The sequence below is a fragment of the Vitis vinifera genome, chromosome 15 (assembly GCF_030704535.1).
Source record: "Vitis vinifera cultivar Pinot Noir 40024 chromosome 15, ASM3070453v1".
Lineage (NCBI taxonomy): Eukaryota > Viridiplantae > Streptophyta > Magnoliopsida > Vitales > Vitaceae > Vitis > Vitis vinifera.
The window spans coordinates 18,416,964-18,443,701 of record NC_081819.1 but is presented as its reverse complement, the minus strand read 5'-3'; the positions used below and the strand labels follow the sequence as shown (position 1 = coordinate 18,443,701).

The window sequence follows — 26,738 nt, the reverse complement described above, 5'->3', positions numbered from 1 at the left end:
AAAGAAAAAAAATATTAAAGTGTGAATGGTTTTATCAGGTTTGGTTTTATATGAAAAATCAAATTTGATTAAAATTAGTTAAAAATTTGGATATTTTAAAATATTTATTCTTTATATAATAAAAGAAAATAAGTAAAATGAATTTAAATAAACATATAAAAATAATTTATTGATTTTGAATATATATTTTTTTATTTTTCTTCGTTTTTTTCTTTCACTTTTTCTCTCTCACACATTTTCCCTCAAAATTTCAGTAATCAAATGTAGCATTAACCTTATTTTTTCACATTTTTTAAAATTTTTACAAAAAAATATTTTCTAAAAATGATTATTAATTATTTTAAGCAACAAAATTTTGTATGAAAACTAAAAATATGATTTTTATCATAAATACCTAAAAATAAACAATTATTTTTATAGAAAATTTTATCAAATATGTTTCTATGTTAAAAAACCATTTTTAGTTTCAAGATGGATCATCAATTTACATCTATACTGTTTTGCCTTTCTTTTTGTACTTTGGGCTATTCTCTTTCTTTCATTTGATCTTATTTGGCTTAGTTTTTTATTTTTTATTTTAAGTTATAAATTCTTTAAGAATATGTTTAGTTATTGAAAAATATGAGAAAAAACTCAAGGAAAAGAAAAAAAAAAAAGAAAAAAAAGTGAAGAAAAATAAATAATAAATTTAAAATTAATAAATTATTTTATATTTTCCCTTTTTATATAAAGATTAAATAATTTAAATATATATAAATTTCAGCTAATTTTAATTATATTTGATTTTTTGAAACCGAATATAAAAAAAAAATCGTTCTCCTTAACATCTTTTTTCTTTCCCATATTTATATTTTTGTTTTAAGTTGAAGTAATGAAATAAATATGATTTTCTTCTTATATTTTCTCAAATTGGTTAAACTCAATTTTTTTTTTAAAAAAAAAAACTTATTTCTACATAAAGGTTTGTTAGTAAAAAGAAAAATAGGTATTGTGTTTTTTTTTCTTTTTTTGATAATACAACGAGTTTGTTTGACTATGTGATTTAAAAACAGTTTTCGATTTTTAAAAATAAAAAACTATTTAAAAATTTTCTAACACTATTTAGTCGTTGTTTTCTAAAAACATTTTTAAAAAACAAAGTGAAATAAAAAAAAAGTTTTAAAAACAAGTAGGAATTGTTTTTACCAGTTTTTTTTTAAACAAAATGAAAATATGATCAAAAGGACCTAATTTTTTTTAAAATTATTTTTATTTATTTTTTGGTGTTTTAATAATTTATAGTATGATACCCAAGGTACAAAATCTCACTTATTTTCTATGAAATTGTTCTTTTTATAAGTTGAAGGTGGTGAATTAATAAGGAAAATGATGTGACATTTTAGCAACAAGAAATGTTCTTGAGTGACACAAACCCTAGGAGAAGGGTTATTGTTTTCAAACATGGGTTTTGCCCAATATAAAGGGGAATGATGAATGTGATTTTGGGATTTGTTAAGGGTATATTGGTACGTTCGGTGGCTAAAGAGCTGAAGTTGACTTGACGGCGTTAAAGACGGAGTGAGTGGGACGGGACTGATGGATCATTTGACATAAGTACCCCTCTCCTCCCGTCACTGACACGTGTTAGGGTACTTCCCCCTATAAAATTTTCGTCCACAAATTGACGCGTGGAGGTGTACTTGCCTATTCATTAGGCATCACATCTACTGTTCCCTCACCCCATAATTATTTTGAATTTTTGCTTTAAAAAAAAAAGAAAAAAAAGAAAAGAAAAGTTAAAGTCCTGCGCCCTTTGGAAAATCATTTTGAAATTACCTCCGCTTAATATATTTTTATCGAAAATTAGGATGTGTTTGAGAGCTATTTTTAAGAATGATTTTTTATTTTTTAAAATAAAAAATTATAAAATATATTTGATAATAAAAAATTATTTTTAATTAATATTTTTTTTAGTTATTTTCACTTATTTTTTAGGAATTATTTTAAAAAACAATTATATAAATGATTAAAAATAAAACTATGAACATAAAAATTATTTTTAAAACATATTTAAAAATATTAAAAGTAAGTTAAAAATATTTTAAGTTTTTAAACAAATTTTGTTTTTTATAAAACATTATAAAATAATTTTTAAAAATTATTTTTCAGAACTGTTTTCAAAAGTAGTATCAAACAAGTTATTACTATTTTTTATACTTCCAAAAATAAAATCATTTTGGATCTTATTATGTGTTATTAAATAATCTAACAAAAATAAAAATAAAAATAAAAAAATTCTAAAACTATGTTTGGTTCTAAAAAAAATATAATAAAAAAAAGAGTAAAAATGAAGTAGAATAAAAAGTAGATTTAAAATTTATAAATTACTTTGATTTATTTTAAAATCAAATCTAATTTAGTTATTTATTGACTTTAAATTTATTTTAAAATTTTTAAAATTTATTATATATATATATATATTTTTTTTTTTTTATTAATATTTTTTTAGGAACAAAACGTAACTTATTAAAAATCTGTTTGTTGATTAGAAACCATGTTCATAAGAGAACAAGACATGAGAAAACAAAAGGGACTTGACATTTCATTTAAGAAAGGTGGACTTACATTGTCTAAAATTTCAATCCATGATTGGGCATTTATTCGTCTACTAGGCACATTGGGAATTAAGAAAAAAAATATCCCAATTGCACTCATTACTTAAATATCATAATAAATTTTTGTGTTGTCATTTTCCCCGTATTCCCCCCGTTTACTTAATGTCCTTTAGATATGTTTCCGTTTTTAATTTTTAATTTTGTTTTTTTAATGTTTAAAAACAAAAATAGTAATAATTTCTATTAAAATATAAAAATTTCATACAAGCTTACATTAAAAAAAATGTAATAAATATTAAAAAAATGAAGGTATTAAAATTTGTTTAATACGGACTTGTTTGAGAACTATTTTTCTAAATAGGTTTTTGTTATTAAAAACAAAAACATAAAAAATATATCTGATAATAAAAAAATTATTTTTTATTTTTTGTTTTAAAAAATAGAAAATAAGGTGTTTTTAATTAATATCTTTTAATTATTTTATATCGTTTTTACTTGTTTTCTATAACTATTTTAATAAATAGTTATATAAACATATAAAATATTAAATATAAAATTATTTAAAAACAAGTTAAAAACATTTTAACTTTTCAAATACAAAAATCAAATAATAATTTTTTTTAAAACTATTATTAAAAATTATTTTTTAGAATTCTTTTTGTTATCAAACATACACTTAAATTTTGAAAATTTTAAAACTTTTTTTTTAATGATATAAGATAAACTTAAATATATATATTTTAGAAGTTTTTAAAAAATAGAAAAAAAAAATCTCAATGAAGGATTAATAATTGAATTTAGTTCAAAATACTTAATAACTAAAAATTAAAATTAAAGGAGGCATATTAATTGATGCCTTAAAATTGAAACAATTCCATTATAGAATCAAAAGGTACAGTCCAAACAGAACATTTAAAAATTAAAACATCCTTCTTATTTTTTTTTCCATATCTAGTCCAACGTCTAAACCCAACCCAGTAAATTTCCTAACCAAAATTGACTTCTTTTCAATTGAAGCATATTCTATGGTTCTAATTTTTCAAACTACTTACTAAAAATATAAAGATATAAAATATTTTTCCCTTAAAAAAAAAATATTTTATTTTTGTCAATATTAAATGGAAAAAGTTGTGGCCTTTATTGAGTTGTTAAATTAGAGTAAGAGGACAGATGAAAAAGCTGCATGCACCATGGTGAGGGGGGTCATCGTGGGCCCACGCGCCACTGAGGCACGTAGGACTGAGACGCATATCCAGAAACTGACGGAAGAAGAAAAGAGAGAGAGAGAGAGAGAGAGAGAGAGAGGAATAAAGGGAGATATTTCCAGATTGATACAGTTGTAAATACAGAGGGAGAGAGGTGGAATTCCTAATTATAAATACACAAACTCTTAGTTTTTATTCAGAGACTGAAGGAGAATTATCAGAACCGGCCCTACCCTACTATCATTCTCACCTCCATTTTGGTACAGTACCATCACCTCATTTTCCAGTCCTCCAAGCAAGCCCAAGAAAAATTATAGAGGAGCATCTGGGTTTTCACTCAGAGTGGTGTAAGGAGAGAGAGAGAGAATGGGGAGAGGAAGAGTGGAGCTGAAGAGGATAGAGAACAAGATCAACCGTCAAGTTACCTTCTCCAAACGCAGAAATGGTCTGCTCAAGAAGGCCTATGAACTTTCTGTGCTTTGTGATGCTGAGGTTGCTCTCATCATCTTCTCTAGCCGCGGCAAGCTCTATGAGTTTGGCAGTGCTGGGTATACACGCACATATATATATATGCTTTTCTCCCTCCTTTCCTCTCTTTCTTTCTCTTTATATACATAGAGATATTGATATATGCAGTAAATGGAGTATCCACATAGATTTCTCTTAGATTTTTTGTACTTTGCTTCTTTACCATCTCCTCCTCCTCTCTCTCTCTTTCCAAAAACTGTTTGTGTGGTGCATCAACTAACGCTTGGCTCTGATATTCGGTTCTTTTCATTGGATGCTGTGGTGGGATTGGAGTTTGACGTTTGGATCGAGAAAAGTATGTTCCACTCTGGGGGAGAAAGGAGGAGAAGACCCAGTGAGCGCCAACGGCAGATCGACACGTTTCGCAGTCATTTCCTGCACTGCCTTCCCCTCTCTACTGCGTTCTTTCATCGATATGTGTTCAGTAGTACGACCCCACTTTCTTCCCTGATTTCAACTCAGTTCATGAGTCATCACTCTGAGGTCGAGGTTGTTTTAACTACATCCCTTCAAGATCTAGGGTTTTCCCCATCACTCTCTCTCGCTTTTTCTCTCTACCAAGTATTCATATTTTAGTCGCATAACAGATAACACCAAATCAAGCTCTCTCAATCTCCAAAGCTCCAATATCTTTTGCTCCTTGGATCTTCTGGTTTCATCACTCTCATCCACAAATGCTTGTCTTGTAGTTATAGAGGAAAGCAAGTACCCCAGAGTCTGAAGCTAGCCTTTTCCCTTGGATTTTCTGGTATCATCATGACTGATTTTAGGGTTTTCTCTTCTCAAATATATACCTAATATTTATAAAGAGTGATTGCAGGATACTGAGTAAACTAGTGTAATTGTATAGACACGACAACAGTAAGTTGTGTGTTTAATGCTGAGAAGACATGGGGAAAAAAAAGGGAAATCAGTGTGTGTGCACTGTGCAATCTCATGTTTTTCACCTTTTTAAGATCTGAGCGAACAAAAACCTCATCAAGTGAGCCCAGGACAACTCTTTGACTCAATTGAGATGAGTTTCTCATGGTTTCCCAGAGGGGCTAAAAGGGGATGCTTATATATTCCAGCCAGATACAGATATGTCTAAATTTTGCAATTTGTCAGTGGATAAAGTGGGTATATATTACTGCCACTTTTCAGGCAGATGTGGGCTTTTGAGTATAGCTAATCTGAGTCCAGGTTTTAGATTTGTAGGCATTAATGTTTTTATATACAGATAAACTAGTTATTATATATGAGTGTGTATGTTTATAAGTATATATAATTCATATTTCATGCTAATAAATTATATTTCCCTTTACTCCAACAGAACTAAATGCATGATAGGGCTTAAAGAGCTCTATTACCAAATAAGTTTTGCAACTCTCTCACTTCTTTCTTCTCAAGACTATACTAATGTAGAACTTTTGCCTGTTGATTTGATTTCTTTTTATTTTATTTTATTTTTTTCTGTAAGATAATTAGCATGATCAAGTTGGGAGTAGGGGTTTCTAACTAAAGTAGTTGGAAGAGTTGCATTTACAGCTCCTTCTTTCTGATGCACCCTAGCTCATAAGACACTTGTCCTTTGCAGGAGAATTTTCAATTATGTGAGACTGTATGCAAACTAGATTTATTTTGCAATGATAGTTTCGTTTGTCTCTCATTAGGAATTTAGATGACAATCCTTATTCTTAGCCTATTTCTAGTTGCCAAGTAAATTATTTCAGCTGGTTTTGATAATTGCATGGCATTTGAAATTTATGTTACAGTTTTTGTCTTTTGATATTGCTTGTAGTTTCTAGTCACTGTGCCAGTGAACAATGGGATTGCAATACTCCTCACATGATACTATGTTACATAATCAGTACTGTTTAAGTGATACTGATGTGATAAGCTTAAGTTCACAAAGAGTTTTGGCAATTAATTGTAAGAATGAAATTCTGGTGAAGAAGTTTAATTAACAAAGGGTTCTCTAGTGAATCCAATTGATCCTCATGAGTTATCTGTGGTTATGATCAAGTGAATCCAACTGAGATCTGGTTTCTGACAATGAGAATAGCTATAGACATTTAATTTATGGAGTTTTCCATCAAAGAAAGAGGGTAATGAACATCATAACAATGTTACTGCTCTGAAGACATTTCTTCAACTTTTATGCCTTTCATTTTTATATAGGAGTGCTAATTATGATACAAATAATTTGATGTGATTATAAACATTTTTGCAGGAATCACATTGAGCTCTCCTCAGTGGTGATTAACCTAGGTGGATTTTGCTTCTTCCAATCTATGGGATCATTGTGAAGGGTATGAATGAGGTCAAACTGCACAACTGAGAGACTCCTCTCCTGACATCAATAGAGTTCCCAGTGAATTAAGGAAGAGTTCATCTGAAAAAAGCCAAAGCATCCACCCAATTTAACACTTTTAGGTCCTTGCAGTGCTTTGTGATAGCAAGAGCCAAACAATTAGCTTGATAAATTTTGGTGGATGAAAGAGGGGAAATTGATTAAGTGTGTTGTGTATCAATAAAATCCATTTTTTTTTTTTTTTTTTTTGATAAGTAAAGAAAATTCATTTAAAAAGAGACGCCTAAAGAGCGACTCAAGGTATACAGCCTATGTAAGGTATACAAACCTATACACCCGCCACCAAAAGAGACCAAAAACATATAAGAGACCCACCCACCAAAAGGCCCAACATCTTACAATGATCCCACCCAATCTATAAAATTCACCAAAGTTTGAGGGCATTCTACTATAAACAGCTTTGCCTCAGACCAAAGCGAGCATAAAAAGGAATATTTCAACCTCTGTATTGATATAACATCATCCTTGAAGGCTAAACGATTTCTCGCCTTCCAAACCGTCCAAAAAATATGCAAGGGCGCCGCCCTCCACACTTTCCTGTGTTTCTTGCCCACAGAAGAAGTCTGCCAACTAAGCAAAGTCTCTCTAACTGAACACGGCATCACCCAAGACACCCCAAACAAAGAAAAAAGCAACTCCCATAAGACCCTTGTTTTGGAGCAGTGGAGCAACAGATGATCTATGGTCTCCTCCTTTTCCATACACATGTAACATCTATTAGCCAATGACCATCCTCTTCTCTGAACAAGATCAAGGGTAAGCGCCTTGCCCCATGCGGCCTCCCACGCAAAAAAGCTGATTTTGGGTTGTACCCACACCTTCCAAATGCAGCTAGATGGGAAAGAACTAGGGCAGTCCGCTTCTAGAGCAAGGTATAGAGACTTAGCCGAAAACATACCACTCTTTGTTTCAGTCCAAACTACCTTATCATCTTCGTCGCCAATGACTCTCTTCCCATGAAGACACCCCAAAAATAATTCCGCCTCCTCCATCTCCCAATCATTTAGGGCTCTTGAAAAACAAGGGTTCCAACCCCCTCTACCCCCTTGTACCAAGGGATCCCAAACATCCGCCACCCAAGCTTCCTTTTCAATCGATAAGGCATAGATGGAAGGAAACGAATCGCACAGAGGGGCATCCCCACACCATCTATCCCTCCAAAAGCTCACCCTCCTCCCATTGCCAACACTAAAAGAAATCCGCTCACCCACCAAATCCCAGTCCATCCTTATCGCTTTCCAAAGCCCCACGCCATGCGCCTCTCTCACTTCCCGCGTGCGCCAACCCCCTCTATCTTCCCCATACTTCCCTCTAATCACTTGATTCCACAAAGCCTCTCTCTCGTTTGCAAAACGCCAATTCCATTTAGAAAGGAGTGCCTTATTGAGATTGGAAAGGCATTTGATCCCTAAACCCCCTTTCTTCTTGCTTAAGCACACCACCTTCCATCTTACTAGATGTGGTTTACGCTCCAAACTGCCACCGCCCCAAAGAAAATCCCTTTGGATTTGTTCTAGTCTTCTTCTAACTGAACTTGGTAATCTTAGAACAGACATATAGTAAATGGGAAGGTTTGACAAAGTACTCCGGATCAAGGTTGCTCTTCCTCCCTTGGATAAGTATTGTCTCTTCCACATAGTCAATCTTTTGCGAAACCGCTCTTCCACTCCGTCCCACATAGTGTATCAATAAAATCCATGTGCCACCTAGACACTATTGACCAAGGAAAAGTAAAACTGAGAGCCAAAACAAATCCGAGAGTCAAAAGAATTGAGCGCTTATAAAAAGGTTAAGTATGATAACACTATGAAGCTTTACTGTATATTGATTAGTTCTCAACTATTAAGGTAGCTGCTATAATTTAAATGTCCATTATTTAAAGGTACCTGCCTACCTGGGGATGGATCTTAAGGGGGGATTGCCACTTTACAATATTTTAATGTCATCTTGGGGCATTGTAAAACACACATAATATTATATTTCAAGGATCTTCAAGCGACTCCAAGTGGTTGTTGAGATGTTTAGAAAACCCTGAAGAGAGGCAACAAAGTAGATTCATACAGAATTGGGGGTGAACCACAACGTACACCCTCCATCACTACTTAGTTCACTGATGTCTTTGTGTGGAACTTATGAATTGTGACAAAGCATTGGCTAAGACTCATTTAGTTCTACACTTAGGTGTGTGTTACTTTGTTATAAGAGGAACTCCCTATGGTCTAGCATTGTGTTGTGTTACTAATTCTTTTACCTTGAGCTTATTGCATGTTGCTTCCCTTTTAGTACTTTTTTGAGATTTTACCACCTTGATTTCTGTGTCTTTTTGTTGAGTTTGATTTGCCAGGGCACCTTGTCGTATTCTTGTTGTTGTGGCTGTTGATCTCCACCTTTAGGTTTAACTCTTTCCTTTTACTAACCCAAGACAAATACTTCGTTGAAGTGTGATTGGTTTTCTCACCTTTTGAGTGGATTACTCATTTCCTTTTTCTCAATGCCTTTTTTAGTTGCATGCTAGAGATGAGTGCAATATCAACTTAATTCTTATTTCTGTTAGAACCATGCATGGCCTATTCCTCTCTAAGATGCAACAATGTGAGAAAGATAAGAGCACCACTCTAGTTTTCCCTAAGAAATCCATGCCAAATACTACGTGTTAGTAATTCCTAGAAGCAACAATCATGTCAGTCTCTTGTTCCATGATCTGATGCGTAGCTTTACCACACAAGCTGTACCATGGAAGGGCATAGCCACTTAGTTGGTGGTCCTAAGCCCCTTGGGCACCTTGCTCATCTTCAAGTCTTATTATTGCTTTCCTTTTTCACTGAAACAAAATTGCCAGTAGTATCAATATCCATCATGGCATGTATGTGCTTCCTTTTAATGTGTTCTACGACAAATATTAATTCTCTATTTTGACGGTTCTTTGACATTACTTCTGCTTTGATGAAGTCTAGCAATAAGATCTAGCATGTACCTCTTTTTGCTCATTTGCCTTTATCAATGTATCAAGGATCTTTTTCAATAGTCCCTAGCCCAATACGGACCATCATACAAAATGTTTTTCCTTGGGGGATGGACTACCCTTTTTGTCTTACTTTTCCACTCCTTATTTGTAGGGAGTAGGTTGATGAGTTCTTACAGACCTTTGGCTCTTTGGACTTTAGCTCTCCCCCACCTAAATGCTAGTCACCCACAAGTCCCTTTTGCCTTGGGAAGTCATTTTACTATAGTCCACCAAGGATTCAACCATTGCCATGGTCATGCTAAGATCCTTCAACCCAACTTCCAAAATTTATCTATTATGTTAAAAAAAAAAAAAAAAAATCTTTTTTTCTATTAAGTTTGGGATCTCTAGCTAGTATGAGCATGAAGAAATCCTTCCTATGATCTGAAATAGGTCTAGTATGTTTCAGCCTTTTCATACTCTTATAAGCTAAGAAAGCTACATTCTTTAGGTAGAATTGCTTCTTGATTTGTCTCTTGAAATCATCTCAACCATCCATATTGAAGATGCTGATTCTATTAATTGGTATACCTTTAAGCCACAATGTACTGTTGGTATCAGAATGATGAATAGTAATAGAACATTAGTGGTTTGCTCATTTGTGAGGGATGCAGCTCAAAGTAGTGCTTAATCGCCATATGCAATTGTCAAGCTCCCTGGGTCTCTTCTTTATTGTGGACATGGGACTTAGGCACCTCCACTTTAAATGCCCTTTGCATAACCATAGCTCCATCGATTATAGTCTTCTTGTATGCAATAACGCCATAGCAAAATTCCTCAATGTAAGTCTCAAAGCTATAAAAGATCTCTAACGACTCAACTTAAAAAGAAGATAGTTCCCATATACCTCATGTGTAGGAATTCAGACTATACTCAGTATACCCTTCTTGAGCTCCAGAGTTGCTATTGGACCTAATCCATGCTTTCAAAAATTGATCTACTCCTTAGTGCCAATCCTTGGTGTGGTGTGATTCTACAGCCCGTGAGCATATCACATGACTTCTTCCTCTAATGTCTAATGGTATTAGTTTCCTTACCATGAGGTGGCAAGTCAAAAGCTGTCTCTTCTATGTATGTTGAAGTTAGACATAATTGCTAGCATTCTCTTTTCCCTTGTTACAAACCTTTCATAACATCGACTTAGATACACTAGGTAGATTCTTGATGCAAAACCTATGCATCACCTAGGTGTTGTGCTTGGACCTAGTTCCATAGGACTTAAATTTGGCAAAATTATCCATTCAATACCAATTTTCAGATTTAAATATTCTCTTACAAGTGAACTAACCATCACCTCCTCCAAATGTGCTTTCAAATTCCATACACCCAAAGGTGTTCAAACTTGCAAAGTATTAATTGAGTCTTAACAATAAAAAGAAGGTACATCATCTATTACTGAATTGCATATGCCACCATATCAACAACTCGTGTAGGTGTTCAAATCTCTCTTCTTAGTCTACTAACTACAATTGAATCTTCTTGTTGTGGAGGAACTTGAGTTGAATCATTTTCTTCATCTATGATACCTTCACCTATCATTCAAAGGTCACTATTTATTTTGTTGACATTCGTCTTTTCTTAAAAAGACGAAGTTAAGAAAAAAGTTAAAGGGTTAGGAGCATGGGAAAATGAGAAATATATTTGTTTTTTCACGGTTTGAAATGGAGCTAAAGAAGTTAGAGAACTCCATCAATTGTAATGGGGAAGCAATAAAATAAGGAGGAAGAGGCAATGAAGGATAGAAAATACTACAATTTGTAAATAAAGTTGATAATTTTGTCTTGGAATGTGAAAAGGGAAGATAACACTAATAATACTAATAAGAGAAAGGTTATTAGTGTTACAATAGAACTCTTAAAATCATAACATGATGTAACAAATTCAAAGTTTATTGATTATTTAATAAAGTTCCAATTGCACTTTAATCTATCCTTATTCGATATATTGTACCTTATGAACATTTTAACCTACATCTCTTGTATTGTTTATGACTTGAGTGCATTAGAAGTTTCATGGAAAATCAAAGTTATGGGGTTCCTTGCAAGTAGATGATTTATTCACATCTGATTTATGAACTTAGACAATCCATTTTAGGTTATAATACACTACTTTTTAATTGGAAGGATGATTGGTCTTGGTCATTAGGATGAGGTTCTCATGGTAAGTGTACTAGTATGTATGATTCCACATTGGATAGAACCATATGGCGAGTCATAACTTAAGGTTATCAAGTTTTCATGACTTCACCAAATTACTATATTGTATTGTCTCTCATCAAGAGAATATTAAGTTTGTGCAGAATTTCATAGTGACTTTGGCCTACGAATGAGATCCTAAAGTGCTAGCTTTCATTTTGTTAGATTGTAGACTCTAGTTCATGAACGACTATATACAACAAATAGAAGGTCATGACTCGAGCACTTAATGTTTCGTTATAATATACATAGGGTACTGGAATGCAGTTAACTATTATAGTAGGATGGTGAGTCAACTTTAGAATTGGATTTTGAAAAAGTTAATACTGTCCTATGAGTTCTAATGGTTATCGTTCAAGATTATTTTCCTTAATGGTATGGATTATAAGAGTGTATTGACTCTCTGTTCACTTATGTGTATAAAGGTGTAAATGTGTTTTGATAATTACATAAAGTTGCATAGGTGTTCAAATCTCTCTTCTTAGTCTACTAACTACAATTGAATCTTCTTGTTGTGGAGGAACTTTAGTTGAATCATTTTCTTCATTTATGATACCTTCAACTATCATTCGAAGGTCATTGTTTATTTTGTTGACATTTGGGTCAATTGATGTTATCTCAAATTCCACCTATTGAAGTGAGTGGGTCAATTGATGTTATCTCAAACTCCACCTATTGAAGTACTCACATTTTCTTTTCTTCGAATTTTTTTTCTTTACATGTTTCAATAGAGTATATTCATCAAAAGTCATATCTTTGCTCAAAATTATTTTCTCCATATTTGAATACAAAGATGATACCCTTCCACACTTATAGTGAGGCCCATGAATAGTACTCTCTTTGTCCTTGAATCTAATTTGGATTCCTTCACATGAAAAAAAGCAATGGAACTAGAAATGTGTAAGAAAATCATAATCACTAGTAGGTTCTCCAAACCATACCTAATAGGATTTTTTTCTCCTCAATTGGAGTCAATGGTGTATGGTTGATAAGATGTCATGTGTATGTAAATAATTGCCTCGACCCAAATTCTTTTGCTTAATCTAGCATTTGACAATATACATCAAACTTTTTTTTAACAAACTTTGATTTATATGCTCTATTATGCAATTCTACTATGGTGTATCTAACTATGAAGTATCGAATAATGCCCTCATTTTATTCAACACCATTATTTGATCTTAGTGATTTCATCTTCCTACTAGTCTAAGTTTCAATTATTTTTTTCCATTTCATAAACATTTCCAAAATTTCATTTTTAGTCTTCATGACATACGCCCAAACTCTTTTTGTGAAGTTATCAACGAAAGTAACCAAATAGTGCACTCCTCCCTAGGAAGCCACTTTGGTTGGTCTCTCAACATATGTATGGATAAGATCTAAGATACCTTTATTATGCTCATAAAATCCTAGTTTGCAAAAGTGAAATTTGAGACTACACCAAGTTTTGTAAAGCTTTTTTACTTGCATGTCCCCACTGCTTATGCTATAGTCTTGTAGTTTCTAATTCTCCATCATCTTTAGTAGCTATAGTTGTTGATTTGACAATTATACTCCCATGAAAGTAGTACTAGTTATTCTTCCTTGTTCTTTTCATCACCACTAGTGCATCTAGCATAACTTTCAAAATCTTATCTTTTGTAATAACAATGAATGCTATGGATTCTAATACTCCCAACAAAAGGAGACATTTCTTAGAATTTGGCACATATTGAACTTTTGTCAAAGTTTTAGTTGATCAATTATGCCAAGGATGAGTTTCAAGAAGGAGATTATAACTTTTCTTAAAAAGACAAAGTTAAGAAAAGAGTTAAAGGGTTAGGAGCATGGAAAAATGAGGAATATATTTGTTTTTTCACGGTTTGAAAAGGAGCTAAAGAAGTTAGAGAACTCCATCAATTGTAATGGGGAAGCAACAAAATAAGGAGGAAGAGGCAATGAAGGATAGAAAATACTACGATTTGAAAATAAAGTCGATAATTGTCTTGGAATGTGAAAAGGGAAGATGACATTAATAAGAGAAAGGTTATCAGTGTTACAACAGAACCCTTAAAATCATGACATGATGTAACAAATTCAAAGTTTATTGATTATTTAATAAAGTTCCGATCGCACTTTAATCTATCCTTATTCGATGTATTGTACCTTATGAACATTTTAACCTACATCTCTTGTGTTGTACATGACTTGGGTGCATTAGAAGTTTCATGAAAAATCAAAGTTATGGGTTCCTTGCAAGTAGATGATTTATTCACATCCGGTTTATGGACTTAGACAATCCATTTTAGGTTGTAGTACACTACTTTTAATTGAAAGGATGATTGGTCTTGGTCATTGGGATGAGGTTACCATGGTAAGTGCACTAGTGTGTATGATTCCACATTGGACAAAACCTATGGTGAGTTATAACTTAAAAATATCAAGTTTTCATGACTTCACCAAATTGTTATATTGTATTGTCTCTTAACATTAAGAGAATATTAAGCTTGTGTAGAAGTTTGTAGTGACTTTGACCTACGAATGAGATCCTAAAGTGCTAGCTTTCACTTTGTTAGATTGTAGACTCTAGTTCATGAACGACTATATACAACAAATAGAAGGTCATGACTCGAGCACTTAATGTTTCGTTATGATATACATAGGGTACGGGAATGCAGTTAACTTATTATAGTAGGATAGTGAGTCAACTTTAGAATTGGATTTTGAGAAAGCTAGTATTGTCCTATGAGTCCTAATGGTTATCGTTCAAGCTTATTTTTCTCGATGACACGGTTTATAAAAGTTGTATTGACTCTTTGTTCACTTATGTGTATAAAGGTGTTTTGGTAATTACACAATGTTACATAAGAGTTAGTAAATGATATATTTGGAATGGGCTAATAATCGGCTAATTGATTAATTAGAGTTCTACTAAGTTAATTAATTAATTATGACTCTTTTTAGGTTAGAGTAATTGATCTAAGTCTAAGATGAGTTCAAGTCATTTAAGCCCAATAAAAACCCTATAAGTACTACTTACGGGTTAGGGTTTTTGTTTTCCACCTCCATTATCCCAATATTCCACACAGAGAGAGTTATAATCTTCACTTTCCAGACTTTCAGTGTATGAGTGCCAAGCTTCGAGGTTGAGTCACCAAGCGAAAGATCGTGGATCTATGAGATCATATTTGACTTCTAGATTATTGTATGATAATCTTCATCACAAGGATTAGATCTAGGTAATCTCACTATTCTCATGTTCTAGATCTTGAAATTGTTTTTAAATGCATGTTTTCCATTATGTGTAGGATCTAAATGAGCCTAAGGAGAATTACATGCACATAACTTGATTCTAGGATAGGGAATGGAGTAATCTAACGTTTCCTACAATCAAATCATTTATTAGGGCATAAAAAGTAGACTTGGTTGGTTTATAGGAAACAAAAATTCAACCAATATTGAAAACACTCTATAAAAGTCAATATATACCTATCTTACAAATTCATTCTCTAAGTCCTCTACTTGGAAGTTCTCAAAGGGTTATACAACATTCTCCTCTTCCTTGTTGCCTCTCATTTCCCACCTCACTATCCAATAGTCAATCTCTTTTCTTCTAATTAAAGAGCTCATTATAGAAATAAAATAAATTAAGAACTCGATCTATAATAATTGCTGGAATTGACACCCTAACTGACAATATTTCGTAACATGTTTCTGCATGGTCCAAACGAGATTATGGGTTGCTAGGTCAAGAGTCTTAGTAAACATGGTGATCAAGCTTCTAAGTCATGAAATTTTGTTGGTTTCAAAGATCTCAACTATAAGATAAACTGATTGGAATCCTTTCTTTACATTTGAATGGTCGAGATAGTGATCTAAGCATGAGACTATGTATTCAAAAATAGAATTTCTCACATCTATCAATGTCTTATTTTTGAATAGTTTAATGCTTCCAGGATAGGCTTAATTATATTAGTAAATTCTTATTGAAACTTGCACTAGAAGAAAAAAAAGGAAACAATGACGTGCCAAGAAAGATAAAAGATGGTGCTTTTTAGAAGTGTCATCTTCTCCCTTGCCATTTTATAATTTATTGTATAATGACGCTTCTAGGAATCGCCATCTTTAATTACTGCTTTCAATGATGCTTGAATCCAATTGGAATGAGAAGGAATTTAAGAGAATATAGACATGTGTGTGTGGAGCGGTCATGATTTCTAAACTGGCAACTGATCAAGGACACATTTGGCAAGTTTAGTTGTCCTCATTCCTCATTCTTCATTCTTTTACTTTATGATGCTTTATCCTTTTGATATCACTGAATCCTTTTCTGTAAGTTGTTATGGAGTGACGATTAACCTACAAGCATATCCTGCTATGATTTCTTTCACCATTAATTATGAACAACTATGCTTTCACAGGTTGCTATATAGTTACCAATGTTCTATTTTTGCAGTACTACCAAAACCCTAGAGCGGTATCAACGCGTCTGCTACACTCCTCAAGACAACAATATGGAATGTGAAACACAGGTTAATGTTCTGCAGAATATTCCTCTTAAACACCTTATACAGTGTGTTGAATGTTTATTGATGTGTGGAACATAATCATTTTGTCAACTGACATGAAGCTCCACTCTTTATTGGAGCTTGTCAAACTGTAATCAATCAAGCAAGACTGCCTTGGATTTCAATGGAAGACATGAAATGAATTAGAAAGAAAAAAGAAGTTAGACCTTAAATAGTTCTTCAAAATGTGGCACTACAATTCCTTCTCTTAGAACTAACAAATTCCATTCAACTCTCTAAAGATTGATTGAAGTGAATGTTATCTAGTGTGTCCCCCATGTTGGTTTGATCAATCAAAGTTCTTTTTCCGTATTTTTCCCTCTTTCTTTTGGTGTTATGGATTTATATAACATGGGGAACCTTTTACTTCTGTGCCAACCATAACTTCTAGATTGATTTTTGGGATATGATTGAACATTCTGTTGAGTAACTTCTTTTTCATTCAAGTTATGTTCAGAAACTTATTTAGCCCCTATAGGTCTTAGATTCCATCTTTTATTTTCCCCATTTATTTTTCTTGCTCTTGCAGGATGACAAATTCAATAACCAATTCACTAGTTTCTAAATATTTGCTGCAGACTAACTTTTGCAGGAGCTTACTAATCTGCAATCCAAATTCTAGATTCATGCCTTAATGATAACACTTAAAGTTTGTAGCTGTGCTGGAAATCCTGTCAAAGTCTGATATTTGAGCACTGCTTTGTCTTTCTTATTCTAGGAATTGGAATATGATAAATTTTCGATTAATTAGCTCCACCCTTTTCTTATTATCTTATGTTGTTTTTGGTTATCAATGCAGAGTTGGTACCAAGAGGTGTCAAAGTTAAAGGCAAAATATGAATCTCTCCAGCGCACCCAAAGGTTATTCATTTCCTGATAATTTCCATATGAATTTATCTTCATGCCTACAACTAGCACAGCAGATTTTCTTTGCAGCCATCCAAGTGCCATGAGGAAACTTAATCAGATCATATATACATACATATATCTTTTGTGTTTATTGAATTTAATTGGGTTATGAGCTGGTCCACTGAAAATCCTAGCAATTGTCTAAGAATCTAATACTTAGCTGGTCATCATGTAATTTTTGAAGGCATTTGCTTGGAGAAGATCTTGGACCGCTGAGTGTCAAAGAACTGCAAAATCTTGAGAAACAGCTTGAAGGAGCTCTAGCACAAGCTAGGCAAAGGAAGGTATTTGTGTCGATTTATATAAAAGTTTTATAGTAATTGCACTGAAGAATTTTGGATCTTGTGTACCCTACAGATGTGCATGAACTAGAGATTTTGATTAGAAAAGAAGTGTTCTTCAAGTTGCTTTTTTTTTTTTTTTACAATTTATTTCCCTTTCAATTGAGTTTGAGCACCATTAACCCTTAGTGACTAGGCTTTATGCTTTTCTTGATGCAAATGGCAATGTTTACTATATGTAGAAGAAAATGTTTAGATATTACAGAATCATTTGCCCTAAGAGATCATAAGTTCCAGGTATGAAACAAAAATCTTAAATTCTTTGGTTTTATCTGATGTTTTCATGTTGAACAAAAGGCTGGATACCAATTATCTTTTATTTTCTCGGGAAAATACACAAATATATGATATTACATGATTGAAAGAACGTGAATGTGCAAAGTATTGAACTTCTGAACTTCTATGCAGACCCAAATGATGATAGAACAAATGGAAGACCTTCGCAGGAAGGTAAGCTAAGTCTCTTACAGACTTAAGTTTCATTCATACGGCTAGCTTCTTCCACCAAATTAAGAAAATCTTAATGCTTTGTTCTCACTCTCATTTCATTTCTTTTTCTTTTGGTTTTCCCAACTACTACCAGGAGCGACAGCTTGGGGATCTAAACAAACAGCTCAAACTTAAGGTTTACTAGAATTGTCAACTGTATTGATCACATTACTGATTGTGTATACTTAACTGCTCAACTTTTATGCTTCCTGTAACGTATTCACCTTTCAGCTTGAGGCCGAGGGACAAAGTCTTAAAGCCATTCAAGGTTCATGGAACCCCAGTACTGCAACTGCTGGAAACAGCAGCTTCCCTGTGCATCCTTCCCAATCTAACCCAATGGACTGCGAACCCGAACCCATCTTGCAAATTGGGTACACTTCAGCCTCTCATTATATGTTTTTAGCTAAGATATATATAGTGGATCAATTTCAAAGTCAGAACTCATAACTACTTACCATACTTGTCACCAAAACTTTGTCAGAATTCTTTTCAACCTTCATAAGAAAAGCTTGATTTAGACCATTCTCCACATATTTCTGAACAAATTTTTGCAGACAAAACTCTAATGTAGGAGTGGCTGTGTATCAAAACAGGTACCATCACTATGTTCCAGCAGAAGGGCCGTCTGTTTCAAAGAGCATGGCTGGTGAGAGCAACTTCATCCAAGGGTGGGTTCTTTGAAGTAGTGTTTGATCAAAAGAGAAGAAGAAGAAGAAAAAAAACATAAGTATGACTTCTATATATATTTGTGTAATGTGTGTATTGTGTTGACATACTGATCACCACATGAATTGCTTGTATACTTATATAGCTTCTCTTTCATGGGGACAATATATATATCACCATTTCTAGCTAAATTCTCCTTATATAATTTCCTGCAATATAATTGCTTCAATGCTTAACATGTACATCAAAATACTGTTTTCTTCATTATAGAAGTAAATTAATTGATAGGAAAATGTTCAGAAGGAATTTGAAGGTAAGAAGCACTGAGGGTTTTGTTTCTGTAAATCAAATAAATTTGATATAGATTGTTTGTCTAACAACTGTACAATAGTTTAAGCCTCTTGGTCATCTCGTAGTTTAACAATGAATTAAAGCTTGATGGTCGAACCTAACAAATTGATAGCTTAACACTAGACAATTATTGAATGGAGGATATGAGATATAACCTCTCCCTAAGGTTTTGGGTTAATTAGTATATAGTTTAACAGTTTAAGAGCAATTTTGATTACAACATTTTTAATTTGTAGCATTTTTTAAAAGTAATTTTTTAAATCATTTCAAAACGCTTCATCTTTGGTTTAATATGCTTCCAAGTATTAGGAAACGTTTTCTCAAAATCATTTTCAAACAAACTCTAAGTTAAATAGAATTGACACCATAGTAATTCATCTTTGTCTCTTCCAAATGGGTATTTATTTATTTTAGCAACAAATAGAGAATATTAGGCTCTGTTTGGGAAATGTTTTTAAAACCAGTTTTGAAAAGCAATTTTTGAGAATAGTTTTTTAAAGTTATATTCTAATGTTTTATATAATAAGAATCTATTTGGAAACTTAGAATTTTCTAAACTTGTTTCTTTGTGTTTGAATATGTTCTAAAAATAATCTTTATATATAATGTTTTATTTTTAATTAATTTTCATATATGTATTATTATTTTTTGAAACTATCCTTAGAAACTATAAAATTGTTTTTAAAAACAGTTATCAAACATGGTCTTAATATTTGAGCATAATCTAGATTAAAAACCATGCACTGGCTTGGTCCCATGGCTTTCTTAGTTAATATTGCATGTTTCCACATCATGTTGAGTTTTGCCCTAGAAGATATGAATGGGGCCGGTCATAGGAATCATGACCGATCAACTTCAGTTAAAAGATAATGGTATAGTTAATGATAACCTCCATTTCTGATCCAGTTTTGTAGCCTAGACATTAAACCATATGGATCTCAACTACTTCATAGCCTCCGAGAAACTTAATTGGGAGCTCGAATTTGGCTTTTGTGAAAGAGATTTGCAAAATTGAAGACTTCGACATATTCTTTGTTATACTAAATTTGCAAAAACAACCTTTGATGAGTAGATAAATAATTAATTTGGTAAAATGTGGCTAACATTTGAAATATATACAATCATATTAATAAAAAGGAACATTTACGACTTTAAAAAATTCTTTCTATAATTGAGATGAACATGCCAAATATATAGTATTAATAATTTTTCACCCTAATCGATGTGACATATCAGAATTACCACTACTTTAAAGACAAACTTTAAAAATTAGTACTAAGAATTTTGAGTCCATTACATATATTATGTCAATATATGATATCACGATCATTACAAATATTCAAGCAGTTAACTTGGGATATCACAATCCTTTCTATAATACTTGTATTCTCCCTAATAAATATCGTTCACCATGAGCTAAACCTTGAAAATATGTCCATATAATTAGGGCAATCAATCACATATAATCTCAAGAAACTTCTTCCCTAATTGACATTGGAATTCACGTATCCTAATAAAACATAATATTGATATATTATGAAGTATAAAATAGAAAAAGTATTAGAATCCTCCGACCAAACCACCCTAAAACATTGGAATAATGTTCTTTTTGTTTAGATCTTCATGATAGTAACTGCTCAGATTGGAGATTCAATATGCAGATGAAAAGAGTCCAAAATTACCACTGGATGAGCCCTAAAATTTCTAACTCCAACAGTATCCAAATTAGATTGACCCCCCTTAAGTTGATAATTCTGTATCATCACAAGCTGATCATGAGATAAATTTCAATCCATTGTGGTTACAGTTTCCACTTAAAATATGGTAAATGAGTTTAATGCACTTAACATAAACCCAAATTAAGTTTCTTGATTGATGTGACAAGCTAGGCAAGTAAAGAATAAAATTAACTATGATGTCATTTGTAACGACTCATTCACAACCGTGTAAATATTATTTGTTTTATATTAAAAGAGTTTTCATAATTTTATAATATATTTATAAGATTAAGATAAGTCTATACATATATATTTTCAAAAACTTTTTATTTTTTATTTGATATAAGATATTACAATAAAAACTTTCTCAGAGCATTTATTAAGAAGTTTGGTTGTATCCCATAAAACAAAAAGAATAAGTACTACAGCCACGTTGAGTAGAAAATATGATCTTTGCTATTGTTTTCGATGTCAAGCAAATAGAGTTTATGGACAAAAATTGAAGATCATCACCCAGTATTTGAAATGTGTAACACAGAAATTAATCACAGTTTAATCTATGATTAAATGAAATGAAATTCATTAGAGAGAAGGAAAGAAAATTGAGATGAACCAGAGACAAAGATTGAAAGCAGGAGAAGCTGGCAAGTGGGTGTACGAGAAAAGGAGAAAGAAAGGGTCATAAATGAAAATGGAAAATTAAAAAATAGGAAAAGGGCGTCGGATTCCCGACACAGTAGGACAAAGGAAATGTTTAAATACTAGATAGGATGAAGGGGTAAAAATGGTATTATCGAAAAGTTGTTCCTGGTGCCAAGAACTTTTGTGTTGTTCTCATGTCTAAGTCTAATCGATCCAAGGATGATGAGGCCAGAATGTCTGGCTGCTGCTTCCCTGTAAACCTTGATCGATCCATGAAGAGTGGTCTTAGCTTCAAGAAGAGTTCATCCGGTTAGCAGTTTTTCTTCAATTTCAAGCTTACCCACTTTGATTCTTGAGCTAAAATGAATGTGAAAAGTGTTGAATCAAACCAAGTTTTCTTCCCGTTCATGGTTTGCGAGAAATGCCATCTTGCTGAGATTTTTCTTTGATTTTCAAGCCTACCCGCTTTGGTTCTTGGGCTAAAGTGAAAGCAATGTTGCTGAGAATTATGGAAACATAATCTGTTTTTCAGAGTTCAAAGTCTTAATCTGGGTCATCGTTGAAAAATAGACCCATGTGGGAATCGGTTACAAGAAATGTTATCTTGCTAATCATCTGGTAATGACCCATATGGTGATTTACATTAGAGTGGATTTACAAGAAGTGCCACCTTGCTGATTATTACTGGGTCATTACCCAGTTTTAAAGATTAATCATTCAACATCTTCACTACCGATCATTTGTGAAGCTTCTTGTTCTGATTGATAAATGATGGGTTATAAAAGAATTTTCTTTTCCTTTTCTTGTCTATGTTCTTTTTTATACCCATTTTCATTCCTGAGCAAAAGAAACATCATTTTGATGACAAGAAATTGATTCTCTGGGTTAGGATGGATTGTTTGTTCTTTTCTTTTTTGTTTCAAAAGCAGAAAACATGTTATCTTGATCAGAATTGTTGACACTGAGTGTGTTCTATCCCTAATTCAGTGATTTTAACTTTTGATTCTGTGTAGGTTCTTTCAAAGGAGAGTCCCAAGAGAAGAGGCCACTGGTTGTTTGCTTTGGGGAAATGTTGATTGACTTTGTACCAACTGTTGGAGGAGTTTCTCTTTCAGAATCACCTGCTTTTAAGAAAGCCCCTGGTGGGGCTCCTGCTAATGTTGCTGTAGGGATATCAAGATTAGGGGGCTCATCTGCTTTTATTGGCAAGGTGCCTTTGAAGTTCTCTACCCTTTGTTCTTCAATCTTTTATCCTTGTATCAGCAATATACCAAATAAGATTAAAGTCCCAATACATTTCCTTCCAATTGTCATGGAAAATACTACAGTTTTCTAAACGGCCACAACCTTTACTTGTTTTCTTGTACCGTCTGTATCTCAGGTGGGTGAAGATGAATTTGGGTTCATGCTGGCTGACATTCTGAAACAAAATAATGTTGATAGTTCTGGCATGCGGTTTGATCGAAACGCAAGGACTGCACTGGCATTTGTTACCTTGAGAGATGATGGTGAGCGGGAATTCATGTTTTTTCGTAATCCAAGCGCTGATATGCTTCTTCGCGAATCAGAGCTTGATGCAAACCTCATTAAGAAGGTAAGAATTCAACATCAGGGGGAAATTCGATTGTTCCTAAAAGAATTCATAATTGGGCTCAACTTAAACAAATTTCAGTCTCACAATTGGAATCAGTAAACAAATTAGTATAGAACTCACTGATAATATCCTGGGCCTAGATCTGATTTCGCATTCTTTGACTGTTAATGCAGGCAAGTATTTTTCACTATGGTTCAATTAGTCTGATTGAGGAGCCATGTAAGTCAGCTCATCTTGCTGCAATGAACATTGCTAGAAAGTCTGGTAGCATCCTCTCTTATGACCCAAACTTGAGATTGCCACTATGGCCATCACCAGAGACTGCTCGAAAAACCATCATGAGTATATGGAACCAGGCTGACCTTATTAAGGTATATATATCTTTCTAAAACCAGGGAGTTCTCCCCAAGCATCAAATTAGATTTCAACTTGTTTTCAATATACTCATTCACAATTTTTTGGGAATTTTAGATTAGTGAGGAGGAGATCACATTTCTGACTGGAGGTGATGATCCTAATGATGATAATGTGGTGTTGAAGAAGCTTTACCACTCAAATCTTAAGCTTTTGGTAGTGACTGAAGGGTCAAATGGCTGCAGATACTACACTAAGGTTAGCCTTTTATTAGCCATGAATTTCTTTTCTTAATCATTCTATCTATTTAGATACTGAACATTAAATTTTTCTTCCTTTTTCTTCTTGTGTATGAACCCTTGAAATTCTCTTGGATGTCAACCAAAATTTTTGAGCAGGAATTTAAAGGCAGGGTTACTGGTGTTAAAGTGAAGGCAGTAGATACTACTGGTGCAGGAGACGCTTTCGTTGGTGGGATACTGAACAGTTTGGCTGCCGACCTAAACCTGTACAAGGTAAAGTGTTCTTGTTCTTCCCTGAATGATAGAATATCTGAGTGTTCTAATTTTATTCAATGTTCTCTCCAATTGGTCGACATTTATGTTTCATGTTGAGCTGTGGACAAGAACAAATGCAGTGCACCCAAACACCCTAGGAGTGAGCCCATTTGAGGTTCTGAAGTGTGGATGGAAACTCTTAAGTATCTTTGCAGGGCTTTTGTTGTCTAACATTCGTGAGGGAATTCTATTTATCATGTATGTGGTAGTATGAACACCTTCCCCCCAATAGGACTTAGGAACATTCCCTTGAGAGAGTAAGGCTTGGGTTGTGTTGAGTAAATGCCCATTTTTCCTCTCGGCTACCTCATTTTGTTGGGGTGTGTTAACACATGATGAGTCATAGAGAATGCCCTGTGATTGAAAATAGGGTAACAAAATCTGGTTGAAGTAATCTCTAACATTGTCTGTCCTAAAGCTTTTTATTTTAACCCCAAATTGGTTTTGACCCATTGAGTGGAAATTAGGTATAACAATGCTAACATCAGATTTTTGTTTAAGAAGAAAGATCCATGTAACCTGAGTGTAGTCATCAATTAAGGATAGAAATCAACAAGCCCCAAAAACATTAGGTATAGTCAAAGGACCCCATATGTCACTATGAATCAAATGAAAAGGATGAGAACTTCTTTTATTGCTAATAGGAAAAGATACATGAGTATGTTTTGCCAATTCACAAGTTTCACAATGAAACTCAGAAATATCTAATCCTTGGAACAAATGAGGAAACATGACCTTTAAAACCCTAAAAGATGAATGACCTAAACGTAGGTGATACAATCAAATGATATCTTTATTTGAGGAATTGAGAAAAGACAACCACAAATTATTACTAGTTTTCGTAGATGATTCAAGGCGGTAAAGACCACTCCTTTCCTTAGCAAGTCCAATCCTCTTCCCCGAGTCTTGTTTCTGAAAAACACACTAAGAAGGGAAAAAAAAATAGCATAACATTTAAGATCATGGGTAAGCTTTTGAATGGAAACAAGGTTGGCCGACAATTTTGGTACATGAAGGATATTTTTAAGAATAAGGGTAGGTGTGATGTATATGTCTCCGAAACTTGCAACGGTAACTAAAGAGCCATTGGCCATTGCAATTTTCTTGTTACTTGGGCTTGGGGTATAGGTATGGAAAAGTTGAGATTTGGAGGTCATATGGTCTATGGCTACCAAAGTCTATTATCTAAGAGTCATCATAAACCCTATGTGAGACATTTATGCAAGAAGATAGTGAAGGTGCACCTGGAAGAGCCAAAGAACAAGTTCCACTTGGTTTGTCAAGGAATCCCAACAAGCTTCTCACCTTCTCCATTTCTTCACTATTGAACAAGTTCCAGTAGGTTTGTAAAGAACACGTGAATAAAAAAAAAATCCAACTATGAAGGCTAGAAAAATGGCGATGAAAGCCAGAATGATGCCCAGGTCTTAAAAACCTATAGCTCTGATACCATGACACGAAATATGGAATGAAAAATAATAAGTTCTGTCTATTGACTACACACAGTTTATATAGGAGATTACAAGAGAAGAAATAGGAAACAAGAGACATAATAGGAAACTAACTTATTCCTAAATCATAAAACTGTCTATTTACAGAAATAGGAAACTAACATAATAGGAAAATAATTCTCCTATTCTATTTACAGCTCAACATTTCATATAGAGTATGTAAAACAAAGAACGAACGATAATTATTACTCTGCAAAATGCTGATGGGCTTGGATAATCTGACCTAAATTAGTCTCTTGTTCATAACTGATTTAATCATGTCAAAAGGTTCTAGTGAAAGAAAGCCATGGAAATGTGAAAAGGACTCTGCTTGAGTTTCAGCTGTCAAGTCTGCTTAAGAAACTAAGGGTTTTTTTTTTCTTTTATACTGCAGAATGAAGAGAAATTGAGGGAAGCTCTCCTGTTTGCAAATGCCTGCGGGGCTATAACAGTGACTGAAAGAGGAGCAATTCCTGCACTTCCAACGAAAGAAGCAGTCCTCCAAATTTTGCCTAAAGCCAATGCTTGATAAGATAGTAATCATCCTGATGATCATGTATTTGCTTGAATATAAATCAATCATACAGAATTAATTGGGTTTCCACTTACCATACTGAACTAACAAAGTTACTGATTTGCTCCCTTTTCTTCCCATGCTAGTGTATACAGTTGTATGTTAGAGATAACGTCGGTGTTTTTGAACAAGCCACATAATATGTGGAACCCATGAGATGATTGGATTCAACAGCTTGAAGCCTTGAAGATTAGGTTCTTTTTTCATTCCGTATATCACATATCCCTCCAGCAGTCTGTACACTGTAACCATCTTCAATCAAATTTATTGTAACCCTCGCCAGGCTGGCTTTGATAGCTTGGTATTATCTTTAGAAAGGAAAATTACTACTGTCACATTCTGAAAATACTTTTCTTAGGGTTGTTGTATGCAAGTGGCTTTCATGCATGGTTCCTGATTGAAGGTATGACACTTTCTCATTGTCCTTGTGTTTTGAACTGCCATGAAGAAAAACATACTATCCATCCTAATAAAATTGATTCATACTAAGTTTACTAAGTTTATTTGGATGTCGAAACTCTAAACTTCTGGCAGCTCTTTTCCTAGCTGGTGTCCAGCAAACTACATGTATGGCAGCATACTTCTTATATCCGTCTCATGCAGTGAGCGACAATAGGGCAGAGG

General features: G+C 33.4%; 2 protein-coding genes across 7 annotated transcripts; both read left to right on the top strand.

The window, feature by feature from the left end:
• Positions 1-4,097: 4,097 nt before the first annotated feature.
• Positions 4,098-19,022, top strand: MADS3 (MADS-box protein 3; the record flags this gene model as incomplete). The annotated part of the gene is given in 8 exon segments (NM_001281182.1): positions 4,098-4,347; positions 16,315-16,390; positions 17,226-17,287; positions 17,520-17,619; positions 18,085-18,126; positions 18,260-18,301; positions 18,397-18,539; positions 18,762-19,022. Coding segments are annotated over 8 exon segments (735 nt in total). The 3' UTR covers positions 18,850-19,022.
• A 2,325-nt stretch (positions 19,023-21,347) lies between these two features.
• Positions 21,348-26,520, top strand: LOC100242115 (probable fructokinase-7). 6 transcript variants are annotated; one of them, XM_002272490.5, is made up of 8 exons: positions 21,355-21,854; positions 22,559-22,755; positions 22,927-23,139; positions 23,313-23,510; positions 23,611-23,751; positions 23,892-24,008; positions 25,935-26,076; positions 26,201-26,520. In XM_002272490.5, the coding sequence occupies exons 1-7, from the start codon at positions 21,740-21,742 to the stop codon at positions 26,067-26,069; spliced, it is 1,116 nt and encodes a 371-aa protein (XP_002272526.2). In that variant the 5' UTR covers positions 21,355-21,739; the 3' UTR covers positions 26,070-26,076; positions 26,201-26,520. The 6 variants fall into 6 exon arrangements, with proteins under 6 accessions (XP_059599200.1, XP_002272526.2, XP_010661606.1 ...); XM_010663304.3 differs by having other exon boundaries at positions 21,547-21,854; positions 26,210-26,520; XM_010663303.3 differs by having other exon boundaries at positions 21,547-21,854; positions 25,935-26,096; positions 26,210-26,520.
• The last annotated feature ends 218 nt before the right edge of the window (positions 26,521-26,738 follow it).

Excerpts from the sequence above, each read along its gene's own strand:
- LOC100242115 (XM_059743217.1), top strand. The coding sequence starts at position 21,740 with ATGTCTAAGTCTAATCGATCCAAGGATGATGAGGCCAGAATGTCTGGC. Across the intron at positions 23,752-23,891 it reads GCTGCAGATACTACACTAAG|GAATTTAAAGGCAGGGTTAC; the intron begins GTTAGCCTTTTA and ends ATTTTTGAGCAG. Across the intron at positions 24,009-25,934 it reads CCGACCTAAACCTGTACAAG|AATGAAGAGAAATTGAGGGA; the intron begins GTAAAGTGTTCT and ends TTTATACTGCAG.